Genomic DNA, 15,139 nt, shown 5'->3' with positions numbered 1-15,139 from the left:
CATTTAAAAAACAAAAAGAATCAACCTCTGCAGCAGAGAACACATGTACACATTATAATTAGGAGTGCTTACTTTTGACATATGTCAAACTAAATGATAATAGGCATTGCTGGTAACAAAAATCTCACTGATTAAATATATTTTACAAATATGCTGCTGATATAAGGAGAAAAATAAGTGTTTTGTTAAATACTATATGCTGCATATTCAAAAGTCTGGTAAAGACATACTAGCAAACTTTTAAAAAATATTGATAAGACTAATGTGCATTTTCTATGATTGCAATACATTGCTCTTGTATTTTTGTAATTTTTACCCTATTTTTCTGAGAGTACTTACCATGAATGGGTGTTAATTTTATCTAATGCTTTTGCTGCATCAATTGATATAATTTTGTGATTTTTTTGCTTTAGTTTGTTAAAATGATGGATTACACTGGTTGATTTTAAATATTGAACCAGTCTTGCATCCCTGGAATAAACTCCCCTTAGTCATGGTGTATAAAAAAAAAAAGTTATAAGGAGAGATTTTAACCAGAGCTGACGGGAGACAGATGATACATTGTATTTCTAGTCCTGCTTCTCAAGGTGTGATTCCAAGATCAAAGAATGGAAAAATGCAGAAATTAGGTTTGGAAGACTCCAGCAGGTAAAATTTTGCTTTTGGCTATTTCGTCTTTCAAATGTGGATGTGTTCTTTCTTGACAAGGCTAGGAATATCTGAGAATCACTGCAAAGGTCCAGCATGTGACGTCCTAGAAAGCTGCAGAAAATGTATCTATGAACTCAAGAGTCTGTGGGCTCAGCCTAGACCACTGGGTAGGTCACTGGGCTACCCATTGACCTGGGGCATGGTTTCCTCACCTAAAAGGACCTTACGTTTCCTCATTTCAGAATCCCTTTCCAGAATATAATCCATCATATCATTACACAACATTGAATTTCACATAGTACTGTTGTTGTTGCTGTTTTTTGTTAGTGCCATAGAGATGGTTCTGATTCATAGGGGCCCACTATAGGGTTTTGCAGGCTGTAAATCTTCGCAGGAGCAGAAAACCTTATTTTTCTCTCGAATACTGGCAGTTAGGCTGAAACCACAGACCTTGTGATTAGCAGTCCAGTGCTTATCCCACAGAACCAGTGCTTTAATAAAAGGTAGTTCTTTGTTGTTATTAATCGACATCAAGTCAGTTCTGACTCATGGCGACTATTCACAACAGAATGAAACATTTCCTGGTCCTGCGCCATCCTCACAATTGTTACACTTGAGCCCGCTGCTGCTGCCACTGTATTAAATCCATCTATTTGGGGATCTTCCTCTTTTTCACTGACCCTCCAATTTACTGAGCATGATGTCCTTCTCCAGGGATTATTCCCTCCTGATAATATGTTCAAAGTCTGAGAAATGAAGTCTTGCCATCCTGGTTTCTAAGGAGCATTCCAGCTGCACTTCTTTCAAGACAGATTTGTTTGTTCTTATGGCACTCCATGGGACTTTGAATATTCTTCTCCAATACCAAAATTCAAATGCATCAATCCTTCAACCCTTCTTTATTTACTGTCTAACTTTCGCATGCATATGAGGCTACTAAAAATATCATGGCTTGGGTCAGGCACAGTTTAGCCCTCAAACTGATTATCCTTGCTCTTGAACACCTTAAAGAGGTCTTTGGCAACAGATTTGTTCAATGCAATAATACATCGCTTGATTTCTTAACTGCTGTATTCATGAGTGTGGATGGTGGATCCAAGCAAAATGAAGTCCTTGACAACGTCAATCTAGTCTCCATTTATCATGATGTTATTTATTGGTCCAGTTGTGAGGATTTCTGTTTACTTTATATTGAGATGCAATTCATACTGAAGGCTGTAGATTTTTTATATTCATCAGCAAGTATTTTAAGTTATCTTCGCTTCCAGCAAGTAAAGGTATATCATTTGCATATCAAACGCTGTTAACGACTCTACCTCCAATTCTGATCCTACTTTCTTCTTTATATAGTCCAGCTTCTCTGATAATCTGCTTATCATACAGACTCAATAAATATGATGAAAGGATAGCGTGATAGCAAACATCTTTTTTAATTTAAAACCATTCAGTATCTATTTGTTCTGTTAGAATGACTACCTCTTGATCATGAGCACAATTAAGTGTTCTGGAATACCTATTCTATGCAATTCAATCTATAGTTTGTCATGATCCACAGTCAAAAGTCTGCATATTCAATAAAACACAAGTAACCATCTCTCTGGTAGTCTATGCTTTCAGCCATGATCCAGCTGACATCAACAATGATATCCTTCCTTTCACATCCTCTTCTAAATACGGCTTGAGTTTCTGGCAGTTCCCTGTTTATGTACTGTTGTTAATAGTTTCTGAATTATCTTCAGCAAAATTTTACTTTGTCTGTGATATTAATGATGTTGTTCAATGATTTCCACATTCCATTTGGTCACCTCTCTTCGGAATGGGCACAAATATAGATCTCTTCTAATCATTTGGCCAGGTAACTGTCTTCTGAATTTCTTGGCATAGTTGAGTGACTGCCTTCAGGGTTGCATCAGTTTGTTGAAAGATTTCAGTTTGTATTCCATCAATCCTTGGAGCCTTGGTTTTCGCCAATACTTTCCATGTAGCTTGGACTTTTTCCTTCAGTCCCATCAGTTCTTGATCATATGCTACCCCTTGAAATGGTTGAACATAGACCTTTTCTTTTTGTTACAGTGGCTCTGTCTGTGTTCCTTCACTCTTCTTTTGATACTTTCTACATCATTCAATATTTTGCCTACAGAATCTTTCAATATTGCAAGTTGAGGATTTAATTTTTTCTTCAGTTATTTTAGCTTGAGAAATGCTGAGCATGACCATTTGGTTTTCTAAACTCCAGATCTTTGCACATTTCATTATATATGACTTTGTGTTCTTGAGCTATCCTTCGGAATTTTCTGTTCAGCTCTTTTACTTCTGCATTTTTTCCATGTGCTTTAGCTTCTCTATGCTCAATAGTTTGAAGTCTCTTCTGACATCTATAGTGGTCATTTCTTTCTTTCCTTTTTTTTATGACCTTTTACCTTCTTCATCAATGATGTTCTTGATGTCATTCCACAACTCTTCTGATCTTCTGTCATTAGTATCTAATGCAGCATATTCTGTTCTTGAGATGGCCTCTAAATTTAGGTGGGATACATTGAGTCCTGGTGTGGCACTGCAGGATAATGCACTGGACTACAAGGCCAGTGATTCAAACCCACCAACTTCTCCTTGGAAACCCTATACAGGGTCACTATGAATTGGAACCAACTCAATACACTTAACAACAACAAAATGTATGTTCATATTTAGTCTCTTGTGGACTTACTTTCATTTTCTTCCATTTCAGTCTGAACTTGCATAGGAACAATTGAAGGTATGTTCCACAGTCTGCCTGCCATTGGTCTTGTTTTGGCTGATGATATTGAGCTTTTCCATTGTGTCTTCCCACAGATGTAGTCAATTTGGTTCCTGTGTATTCCATCTGTATAGTCACACGTATCATTACCTTTCCTGTTGTTTAAGTATTTACAATGAATAACTAAGTCATTGATTTTGCAAAATTCCATCATATGATTTCCAGCATAGTTTCTGTCACCAAGGCCATATTTTCCAACTACTGAGCCTTCTCTTGGTGTCCAACTTTCACATTCCAATCACCAGTAATTATCAATATATCTTGATTTCATATTTTTTCAGTTTCAGACCAAAGAAGTTGATATAATTCTTCAATTTCATCATCATTGACTTTAGAGGTTGGTGCATAAATATGAACAATAATCTTCTTTGTAGGCTTATGGATATTATCCTATCACAGAGAGCACTGGACTTCAAAAGATCTTGAGATATTCTTTTTTATAATGAATGTTGTTGTTGTTAAGTGCTGTCAAGTTGGTTCTGACCCATAGCGACCCTGTACAGGGTTTCCAAGGGTGTAAATCTTGGCGGGAGCAGAAAGCCTCATCTTTCTCCCACGGAGCAGCTGGTAGTTTCAAACTGCTGACCTTAAGGTTTGCAGCCTGATATGTAACCACTACGCTACCAGAGGTCCTTGATAATGAATGTGAGTGGAGGAAAATAAGGAAGAAGTCAGGAAAGTGCTAGAGGAGCAATCAAACAAGATAGATATAGCATTGGAAACAATTCAAAACCTGCAAAAAGAGGTCCAGATGATTAATAATAAAATATCAGAAATGGACAATAGAATTGAAGAGACAGAAGCCAGAACCAGTGAGCTGGAAGACAAATCTCTCAATACTGCTAAGACAGAAGAACAAGCAGAAAAAAGGATAAAAAAAATCTGAAGAGAGTCTAAGGTTCATGCTGGATAATATGAAGAGGAATAACTTAAGAATTATTGGCATTCTAGAACAGGAAGAATCACAGAAGTCCACAGAAGAGATAGTTGAAGAGCTTCTGGAAAAAAAATTCTCCTAGTATCTTGAAGGATGAGAAGATACCCAGGAACGATAGAACCAAAAGAAAATCACCAAGACATATCATAATCAAGCTCTCCAAAATCAAAGAAAAGGAGAGAATCCTAAAAACAGCCAGCGAAAAGAGAAGTGTTACCTACAAAGGCAAGCAAATCAGATTAAACTTTGACTATTCAGAAGAAACCATGCAGGCAAGAAGGCAATGGGAGACATATATAAAGCCCTAAAAGAAAAAAAAACTGCCAACCAAGAATTGTCTATCCAGCAAAACTGTCAATCAAATACGATGGTGTAATCAAAACATTCCAGGATTAACAGAAGCTAAGGGATTTTGTCAAAGCAAATCCAGCACTTTAGAACATCCTAAAGAGAGTTCTTTGGAATGAAAACCAACAAGAACAGATAACAACCAGAAATTGACAGATGTGACAACACCACCCGGAACTCTGTTGACAAATGGCAGAGTTCAGAACAAAAGAAAACTACAATAACAAATTCAGAGGACCTGGGAGGCTAATCAAAGATCAAAATAATAAGAATGTAAAAGAAGGGGAAAATATAGGAACAGAGATCCAGGTGGTGAGGAGGTCAGGTAGATTGCAGGCTACAATGTTGTTCTGTTGTGAAGTGCTGTCAAGTCAGTTCCAACCTAAAGAGACCCTGTATAGGGTTTTCGAGAAACAGGTGGTGAGCATGAACCACCGACCTTGCAGTTCAAATGGCTTTCCAGTCTGGCGCATTAACCCACAGCGCCATAACAGGACTCCAGGCTACAACAGACTGTCTTAAATGCAGGGAAAAGTTAACAGACTATAGGGTAACCCCAAAGAAAGATAATGAATGTGATGCTATTCCTCTCCAATCTGACATTCCAGGCACAACAAACCATGTGATCAACAGATTCAAAATGGCTGAACCCATCCAATTCAGCTCACCAATGCCTAGGATATCAATGGTTATGCATTCCATTTTATTTTTGAAAACTTCCAATTTTTCTAGACTCATACTTTGTATATTTCTGGTACCAGTTATTAACAGTACCATCATATGCAGCTGTTTCTTCTCCTTTTGAGTTAATGTAGTTATTACTGACAGCAATTTAACTTTCATTTACATGTAAAATATTTACAGAAAAGGGAAGATGAATATATTCATGTATGTATACATATGAACAAAGTCCTGGTGTGGCACTATAGAATAAGAACTGAACTGCTAACCGTAAGGTCAGAGGTTGAAACCAACCATTCACTCCTTGGAAATCTTATACAGGATCGCTATGACTCAATGACACTCTCTAAGAACAACAACATACATATGCACATGCATACAGCTAAGTTTTCCAAAGTCAAAATGCTCAAGTAAACATCAGCCAGCTCATTACGGAGATACAATCAACACCCCAGACACCCCTCCTGGCTTCCCTACTAGTAAACACCTTCCCACCAAGGGCAGCCTAGTGTCTGGCAGCATAGCATGCTCTCTGCTGTATTTGGCTTCTTTGCTCAAAACATTGCTTTATATAATTAAAAAATGTTAATCCTTACTGCTCTATAATATACCATTGTATAAACATGTCACAGTTTCTTGTATCCTTTCTACTCTTAATAAACATTCAGAAACGTTTCCAGTTCAGTGAACATATATATACATTCTTGTTGGACTGGGGAATCTGTCTGTGTGTGTGTACACACATATATGTTCTATACGTGTATATCTCCAATATTTTAAAAATATTCAGAGACAGTTCTAGGATAATGCCCAAGCTAAAATACTGAATACTGAAAAAGGAGTTGTAAATATTGGGGGCATCCGACTTTTTGTCAAACAGTAGACAGGTCTATAATGTGAACAATAATACCAAGAGAGAGAGAGAATTACATGGAGTTAATGTTTTACTTAGTAACAATTACTAAGACCTTAGCTTTCCTGACTCCTGGTGTGGAGCTGTAGTATCCAAACTCTGGATGAGTACTGGACTGTGAACCCCAACATGGGCAGTTCAAACCCACCAGTGTTCCTCGGAAAACCTAAATAGGGTTACTATGAGTTGAAATTGACTCAATGGCACTTAATAACAAACAATAATCAAGTAGCATATACACTGTTTCAGAATGAAATATTGCCAAGAGGGGCCAATATTTATAACATTACCAGAATTCTAGAACTACTTATACAACCCTGACCACTAAAGAATATAAGTATATGCCGCTCAATATATGAAAAATAGGACATTATATGATTTAGACGTATGAACACCACATTGAACCTATACAGGTGCCTGTTTCCAGTTGTCTTTGTTGCCACTGATGCCATTGTTATTGCTTCTGGCACAGGTTGGAGAAACGGCTACCAACAGCAGCAGTGGTAGCAGCTAAGACAGTGGGGTCAGGAACTGAACAAGATGCCGTGAGTTCTCTCTGATCTATGTTCCATTTTACTAAGAGGCAGGAAGGCAAAGGTTCAGGGCACTGGAGAACAAAGTAACTATGGAGTTACCAACAGAGGAAAAACATGAGAGAAAAGGGACAATGAAACTTCATCTAGAAACAAACAACAAACAGTAAGACATCTGAAAAATATCTATGACCAAACATCTTGAAACAATCTGCATTTAAAACAAAGATCAATTTCACTAAATTATTGTTACTTATAAATACCTGTTAAGTGTCCACTCATCGTTTTATCATGACTATTGAATAACTGCCTGTACTTCAGTCTCGATGACTGAGGAACAGCCCATTCTGCCACTGGAGGGGCGCTGTGGGGGAAAAGGGGAGCGACAGAAAATGAGAATAAGGAATAGCCTATTTTAGTTCTTTAAAAACAGTATACTAAGATGTTTCCTAAACAATGATGAATAGCTTTATCTTTTACTTACCTTCTAATCATCATTTCTCAATTTTCTGTAATGAGTATCTTCCATTTTTAGGTTTACAAACATTGCTCTCAAAATTGTTACACTCATTATTTGTCTTAAATCTCTAGGGTAAACATAAAAGACCAAGAAGCTGTTGCTCATTATATGCGATACCATAGTGTCTGGACTCTTCTAGAATTCTGGAATATCTCCATTTTGAATTAAAAAACAGTGTCAACACATCAAACAAGTAAGTACCTTTAGAGGTACTAATTGCCCCAAATTTTTAACTTTCTATACACCAATAAAAGACAGGATGCATTTTTTAACGAAGTAAAATGATGTTATTCTGGGTAGCTTAAATCCCCATCCAATAGAGATTTTCCCAGAAAGGAAACTGAACATTTCAAGAGTCACAGAAAAACCAGTGGAGGGAGCTCTGTGTTCTTGACTTGTATCCAGGGCTGCCCTTTCCTTGCCAGTGTGCTACAGCCTGACCTGAGGAAACCCTGCCGGCACTCAGTGTGGGTCTAGACCTACTGAGCGGTGAGTTCCAATGGCACCATCCACAAGTGTCACACTGGTGCCAGTGGCTTATTAAGAGCCTGATGCATAAATTCAGTGATTTAAAAATAATGGCTGAGCTGACAGCGAAAATGGCATTCCCCATTCAAGACAGATTACAATTAATGTCTCATTTGCAATTTGGTTTTCATTTCAATAAAAGTATGTATTTCTTACTGTAAAAGCAAAATTCTAACCATAAATTTATCCTCTTAATTTATATGACCTCATATAAGTACAGGTAGTTATATACTTATGCTTATTACTCACACTTCATAAAGAATACAAAACGTTTACTACACAAACCCTTACACAAAGTATCAATATAAACTAATATTTTACCATTTTTGTAAAGTTTCTTATTTGATGAGGTGCAACCCTTTTTTTCATACATCACACAGTTTTATGCCTTTCCCACTTTAAAATAATTATTTTCAAAAGGTCAGAAAACTCACTGAAAATAATGTCTGAATTTTTCTTAATAAAAAGCACTTACCAAGATCTATTCTTCTGTGAGTGCTTCTGTAACAACTCTCTCATTTTAAACTAATATTTTGCTAGTTCTTACTCTTGCCTAGTTGTCAAGAAGCTATCTATCTTCCTATTGCAGTCCAGGAAAGCCGGGGTGTTACTCACAGAAGTTGCTCCAGATTACATTTATCGAGTCACAGTTTTCTGCTAAAGTACTGAGAATCTAAATAGACTAAAAACTCCTTAGTAATGCATAATCAAAAAGGTATATGCTACATTGCAAAAATTTTATAGGACTTTAAATGATTGGTATTGAAAACGTGATTACATTTTTTAAAAGTCCTAATTGTATTGTTTATGGATTGTTAATTCATCTAAAGTCATAAATTAAGACAGATGTCAAAACTCTTTGTGGATGAGTCAGAAAAATTCAGCATTGCATAGTGAAAAGGACTAAAAATATGGAATTTAGTGATAGATAATCTGAGTTTAAACCTCAGCTCTGCTGTTAACTAGCTGTAAATCATGGGGGAAGAATGGAACTTTTTTGGCTTATTTTTCCACGCACAATCCTGAGACCAGGTGTACTTCTCAGGTGATTGTGGAGCATGAATGAAATTAATGAGGTACCTGACAAAACAGATGCTCAACAAATGTTCCTGCACGTAAAGAGTAAAACCTTACCTAAGTGAAAAAAATACCTGTATACCACAGTTAGCAGAAGTTTCAGAGTAAACTTGTTAAGATGATGTGGGGTTCCTGGTTAAAGAACACATGCCTTAAAATCAGTTCAACCCAGCTCTGTCCTAAAGGATTCATGTTATCATGTGCAAGTTACTTAATATCTCTGAGCTTCTTCACTATTCATACCACGGAGATATTTTATGAGGGAGGAAACCATTAAATGAGATAATACACATAAAGCATTTGGCATAGTGATTTCAGTTTATGAATTTTCTTTAAAAATTTAAATCATTTAAAAAAGGTAATTATAAAGAGATAAAAGCACAGAGCTATGAAATTATATAAGAAATCTATGTTGTTAAAAGTCTCATTTAAGCACTCCTGGGTTCTCAACCATCTAAGAGAGATTCAATTATATTCAACACACTCATCCCTTTAAAATGGGGAAATGAGCTGATTCATCTCAAAAAGAGATCTAGGGAGGGTTGAAAAAGATGATTTTTTTTTTTCATTTATGTCCCCCATTGTTTCAAAAAAAACAGGATTTATTTTCATCTTTGTAGCAGCATGTAACGAGGAAAAGAAAATAAACACATGAAAGATATCCTAAAACCAAAGTTGGTCAAAATATAAACAATAAAGTCATATAAGTTAAGCTACATATTTGATTAAGTTGAACTATTCACAAATCCAAATAATTTCATAAAAACTGGTCTTATATATGTGGTTTTACTAACTAATAATCCACACAGAATCCATGAGATGATTGGAGATAGAATTAAAAACAAGGACAATTGTGGCCCCAATCTTCATGCAAAAATATATTTACAAATACACTGAAATAGTTACACAAAATAGCTAACACACTAGAAAAAAAAACAACAAAAAAGATGCAAAACCGTTAAAGGAAATGTCATGTGCATGATTACTGTCACCTTTGCTACAAATCAATGTTAAGTCCTAGTAACATTACCCAAATGAAGAAAGTTACTAATAAACATTCCATAAAACACAAGGTGACAAATAAAGAACATAGCTAATCCATTTTCAAATTTATGAGTTAATCAGAGAATGGTTTTAACCACGCTTCCTACTGAAAAACAAGCAAACTTACCTAGCCACATCAAATGATTGTGCCTTCTGTAATTTAGTGTTTAGCTGTGACCCTGGGCCCGATCTACTAAAGGAAGAACTCTTTGGCAATGTGGCTGCTGTAAAATAAATAAATGTTGAATAATTTTAATTCTAAAAAATGTTTTCCATTTCTAGAAATTAGAATGCATAGTCATCAAATCTGAAGCAGAAATAATCCTTCCCTTCATACCACCCAGGATTCAAAAAGAGTCCCTCCTTACTCTCTTATTCTCTTGCCAAAAACATTCTTAGATTTACTTCATCTAATTTAAGTAGCAATGCTTGCTTCCATAAAATTTTATTCTTCATTAACCTTTCTGAATTATGTTTTATAGAGCCTATTCTAATAGTTTTTGGACTCCTGGTGAGATGCTGTAGGATCAGCACTAGACTGTGAATCACAGGGTCAGCTGTTCAAACCTATCAGCTGCTCCTCAGAAACCTGATACAGGGTTGCTATGAATCAGAACTGACTCAATGGCATTTAACAACAACATTCTAATAGTTAAAGAGGTAATAGTTTGAACATATAAAATGGCATTTTTTGAAACACAACTGAAGTAACAGTGTAAGAGGCAAAAAGACACAGACTGTAGTCTGTGAGTTGGTGAGTGATAGGTGATGCTAAGGAGGGTTAGCTTTTGGGTCCGATTCTCACTGATGCTGGTTAGTTTTTTGTCACAGGGTAAAAAATATACAAAATCTCTGAGCCTCAGCCACATTCCCTTGCAAAAGAGCCACAAAAGAAAAGTGCCGTGTGTAGATTCACTAATATTACTGTAAAAACAATTAAACACATTTTATCAACTGTCAAGTCTGCAGTCATGGCCATCCATGAAAGATAGACAACATATGATTAAAATAAAAAAATCTAAAAAAAAAATGGTACACTGAGATTCTTTGACCGTAACTTAGAGATATATGCTGACATATGTAATAAATTCAAGGGGCCACAATCACAAAAATGATGGCTCAGACATAATCTATAATGATAAAATCCATGCTATCATTACTACTGGATCTTCTCAAACATATCCAAATGTGGTATAATGCCATATTAATATAAGCTTATTAAGATTTATTAAACTAAGCTATCTACATCTAGTTTAAGGTTTCTTTTCACTAAAAGGGAAAAGACTTTGAATAAAGCTACAAAATGGAATGAACTAAACTAGGGATGCTTTAGTCCTTGCCTTTAAACATTTAAGGCCTCAACCTTAACATACTGACCTATTAAAAAGGCTACCTTCTCCCTTTCTGTCTGATTTATTCCATCTCCTCAAAGAAAACATGCACTGTAGTTTTTCAGTTTTTTCCCTCCCATAATTCAACTCCTAAAGGACTGACTTGCTTATTAGCAATTCTTAGCAACTAAAGAAAACTGGTAACATGATAATAAAAAATGTGCAAATACTGTTCAAACTTCAGTTGCTCTTATCTAGCCCTTGAGAGATGTTATGTTCTTGACTTTAGCTGTTGAGTCCACCTTGACGGCAATAGTACTATAACTCTACAACTGAGCTCTGGTGACACAGTAGTTAAGTGCTTGGCAGCTAACTGAAAAGTCAACAGTTCGTACCCACCAGCTATACCACAGAGAAAGATGTGGCCTGGGAACCCTATTGGGCAGTTCTACTCCAACCTATAAGGCCTCTAGGAGTCAGAATTGACTTAATGGCACTGGGTTTGGGTATATATAGTTTTGGTTTCACCCTCCACCATAATACAGCCCATTTAATCTACTGATTAAGTGTGAAATTAAAATTTTAAATATACAGGCATTTCATTCTAAAATGAAAAAGCAGCATTTAATCAGAAAGCATGAATAGTAAAAGAGAAGATGTGAAAAATCAGCCTATAGGCTTGGCAGGTCACATACCAGGATGAGCAAATGCAGGCAGAGGTTGTATAACAGGGGGAGCCCCATTTGCCAGGGGAGGCACTGCTGCTGGAGGAACAGAAGATACCAGGGGTGGAGACAGTCCCACAACTGGAATGGATCCCATTGGCACTGGAGCAACAGCTGTAAGAGGTGGCATACTGGCGATACCTCCTATACCTGGCAGGGAAGATTTTCAATGAAATTTGTATTCAAAATCACATTTTAACATTCTATGACAATTAATTTAGGTTTGCTACAAAAAGAAAATTACTTAATGGCTATATTATACTCTCATTTAAATACAGTTCCATATAAATAGCTTTTATGATTATCAAAAATTATGCCAAAGATGACATCAAAAGGACTTAAGATCCAACAAGTCAAAAGGCCAGGGATTTATTGGCAAAGATGAGAATCAATAAGAATAATAACTACAAAGGACTGAAATGCATCAAATATAAATCCATGAGCTTATATTGATACTTAAAAAAAAAACAAAATGAAAACCCCTGACTAAAAACCTAAGGAGACTATGAGGTGATCAACTGATTATTTTGAGAACTAGTAAATTGAGGAGGGTGGAAATTAAGTAGAGTCCTGGTGAGGCACTGTAGACTAAGCACTAGACTCAAAGTTAGTTTGAACCACAAAGTCGGTGGTCCAAACTCACCAACTGCTTCTCAGAAACCCTATACAGGATCACTCTAAGTCAGAAATGACTCGCCGGCACTAACAACAACAACATACAACTTTAACTTATGGTAACCAAATATTTTATAAAGAGGAATTTCTCTTTTTGTAGAAGAAATAATAGAGCAAAAAAATAAATGTCTCCTGGCATTAAAAATATATCTTTTATTGTGTTTTAGGTGAAAGTTCACATAGCAAATTTGGTGCCCGTTAACCATTATTATACAAACTATTCTGGAACATCAGTTATAATTTTCACAATGAGTCAACATTCTTACTATTTCCACTGTTTGTTCATTTCCATTGATATAACTTCCATTTCCCTCCTGTGCCTTCTCAATGTTTGTTTTTGGGTAAATGACCATTTGGTATCATATACTCGTAAGCTGGTTATTTAAAAGAGCACATTACTCGCACTATCACAGGTAGGTGATAATGTTTAGTTTATAAGTTAATCTATTATTTGGCTGAAAGAAGACATCCAGTAGTAGGTTCAGTTCCAAATTCAGATGGTATCTTAGTGTGAGTCTTGATGGTTCCCCTACTCTATTGGTTCAATTGTTGTTAAGTACGCTTGAGGAAGATTCAACCCATAGTGATCCTAGAGTTTCCAAGGAGTGGCTGGTGAGTTTGATGCTAACCTTGAGGTTCATACCACCCTTGCAGAGAACACACAAGATGGCAGATCGGGTGGAAGTGCAGTAAGGATCTCTGCTGGCAACAACACAGAATACAGGACCAAGTAGGCTAAAGAGATGGTCCCAGAACTCGGAACCATATATAAAGGAATATTTAGAAGGTTGGAAGGCATACAGCTTGGGAAGTTTGTGACAGAAGCAAGAAATCCATTGCTTTCTGATTCGAGACGCTCAGCTGCTCCAGGAGCCGCCATCTTGTGTGGGGCCAAGCGAGGGAAGGATCGGAGTGGCCACGGACTCCTGACAGAGCTGCAGAGATAGAGGTGTGGACATTCTTTTCTTTTGGCATCTGTTTGTTGGTCCCGTGCTGTCTGCATACCTCCATTCTGGTGACTATAGGAGTGCCTGAGCTAGTGGACACCCTAGCCCCACCCTCAGAGAGTTCTACTACGCATGTGCACAGATCTCTTTGAAATTTAAAGAGACAGTTTCCAATTAAAACCAAACGGCCACAGCCAGCCCTGAACTGTTACTAACTTAGAAAAAAGGCCCGAACAGGGATTGTGGAGCAGGACAAGCAGACAAAAAAAGAAATAGGCTGAAAATTAAATCCTAAGTTATGTCACAATGACCAACATTTGCATCTTGAAATTTCTTAAGAAGAAGAGTGAAAAGGGAAGCCCATTTCCTGATCACATCTACCTGGAAGCAATCCAAAAGCATAAAAAATAACAAAATATTTACCCATCTAAGTATTAAGTCCACAGATAACCCCTGAATATTCCCAAAAAAAACAGAAGTAGGTGATATCCTGCACATGTCCAGAAATGAGATAAAGTGACTGAGGCAAATGAGCTGGAAGTAGACTTACACGCCATACTGGAAGATAGGCAGGCTTTGGAAATGCAGGAGAAGGAATTTAGACAAAGGATTATAAAATGTATCAAAACACTATATAGTGGAGATGAGAAAAATAAGGAAGAAGTCAGGAAAGTGCTACAGGAACAATCAAATAAGATAGATACAGCATTGGATACAATTCGAAACCTAAAGAAAGAGGCCTAAACGATTAATAATAGAATATCAGAAATAGACAATACACACTGAAAGGGCAAAGGAGTAGAATTGAAGAGATACAAGCCAGACTACTGAGCTAGAAGATAAATCTCTCAACACTACTAAGGTAGAAGAGCAAATACAAAAGAGGATTAAAAAAATTGAAGAAGGCCTAAGATTCATATTGGACAACATGAAGAGGAATAGCATAAGAATTATTGGCATTCCAGAACAGGAATAATCACACAAGTCCACATAGGAGATAGTTGAAGAGCTTCTGGAAGAAAATTTCATAACATCATAAAAAGTGAAAAGATAAGCATTCAGGAAGCTCAATGAACCCCAGGATGGACAGACCCTAAAAGACAATCACCAAGACATGTAATAATCAAGCTTTCCAAAATCAAAGATAAGGACAGCATCTTGAAAGCAGCTAGGGAAAGAGAAATATAACATACAAAGGCAAGCAAATCGGATTAAGCTCGGATTTCTCAGCAGAAACCATTCAGGCAAGAAGGCAATGGGGAGACATCTATAAAACCCAGAAAGAAAAAAAACTGCCACCCAAGAATCATCTACCCAGCAAACCTGTCAATCAAATACAATGGTGTAATCAAAACATTCCATGATAAACAGAAGCTAAGGGATTTTGCCAAAGCCAACCCTGCTATGAAAAACATCCTAAAGGAAGTTCTGT

The 15,139-nt window shown here is 36.6% G+C and overlaps 1 protein-coding gene across 1 annotated transcript in view; it reads right to left on the bottom strand.

The window, feature by feature from the left end:
• The window catches only part of ITSN1 (intersectin 1 (SH3 domain protein)), a 352,172-nt gene that overhangs the window by 180,311 nt on the left and 156,722 nt on the right, over positions 1-15,139 (bottom strand). The window contains exons 6-8 of the mRNA XM_006862548.1: positions 12,056-12,235; positions 10,157-10,253; positions 7,124-7,224 (exon numbers count right to left, since the gene is read on the bottom strand). Of these exons, the coding sequence (XP_006862610.1) occupies positions 7,124-7,224; positions 10,157-10,253; positions 12,056-12,235 (378 nt within the window). The remainder of the gene's footprint in view (positions 1-7,123; positions 7,225-10,156; positions 10,254-12,055; positions 12,236-15,139) is intronic.

The sequence above is a fragment of the Chrysochloris asiatica genome, unplaced genomic scaffold (assembly GCF_000296735.1).
Source record: "Chrysochloris asiatica unplaced genomic scaffold, ChrAsi1.0 scaffold00049, whole genome shotgun sequence".
NCBI lineage: Eukaryota > Metazoa > Chordata > Mammalia > Afrosoricida > Chrysochloridae > Chrysochloris > Chrysochloris asiatica.
This window is presented reverse-complemented; position numbering and strand designations above follow the sequence as displayed.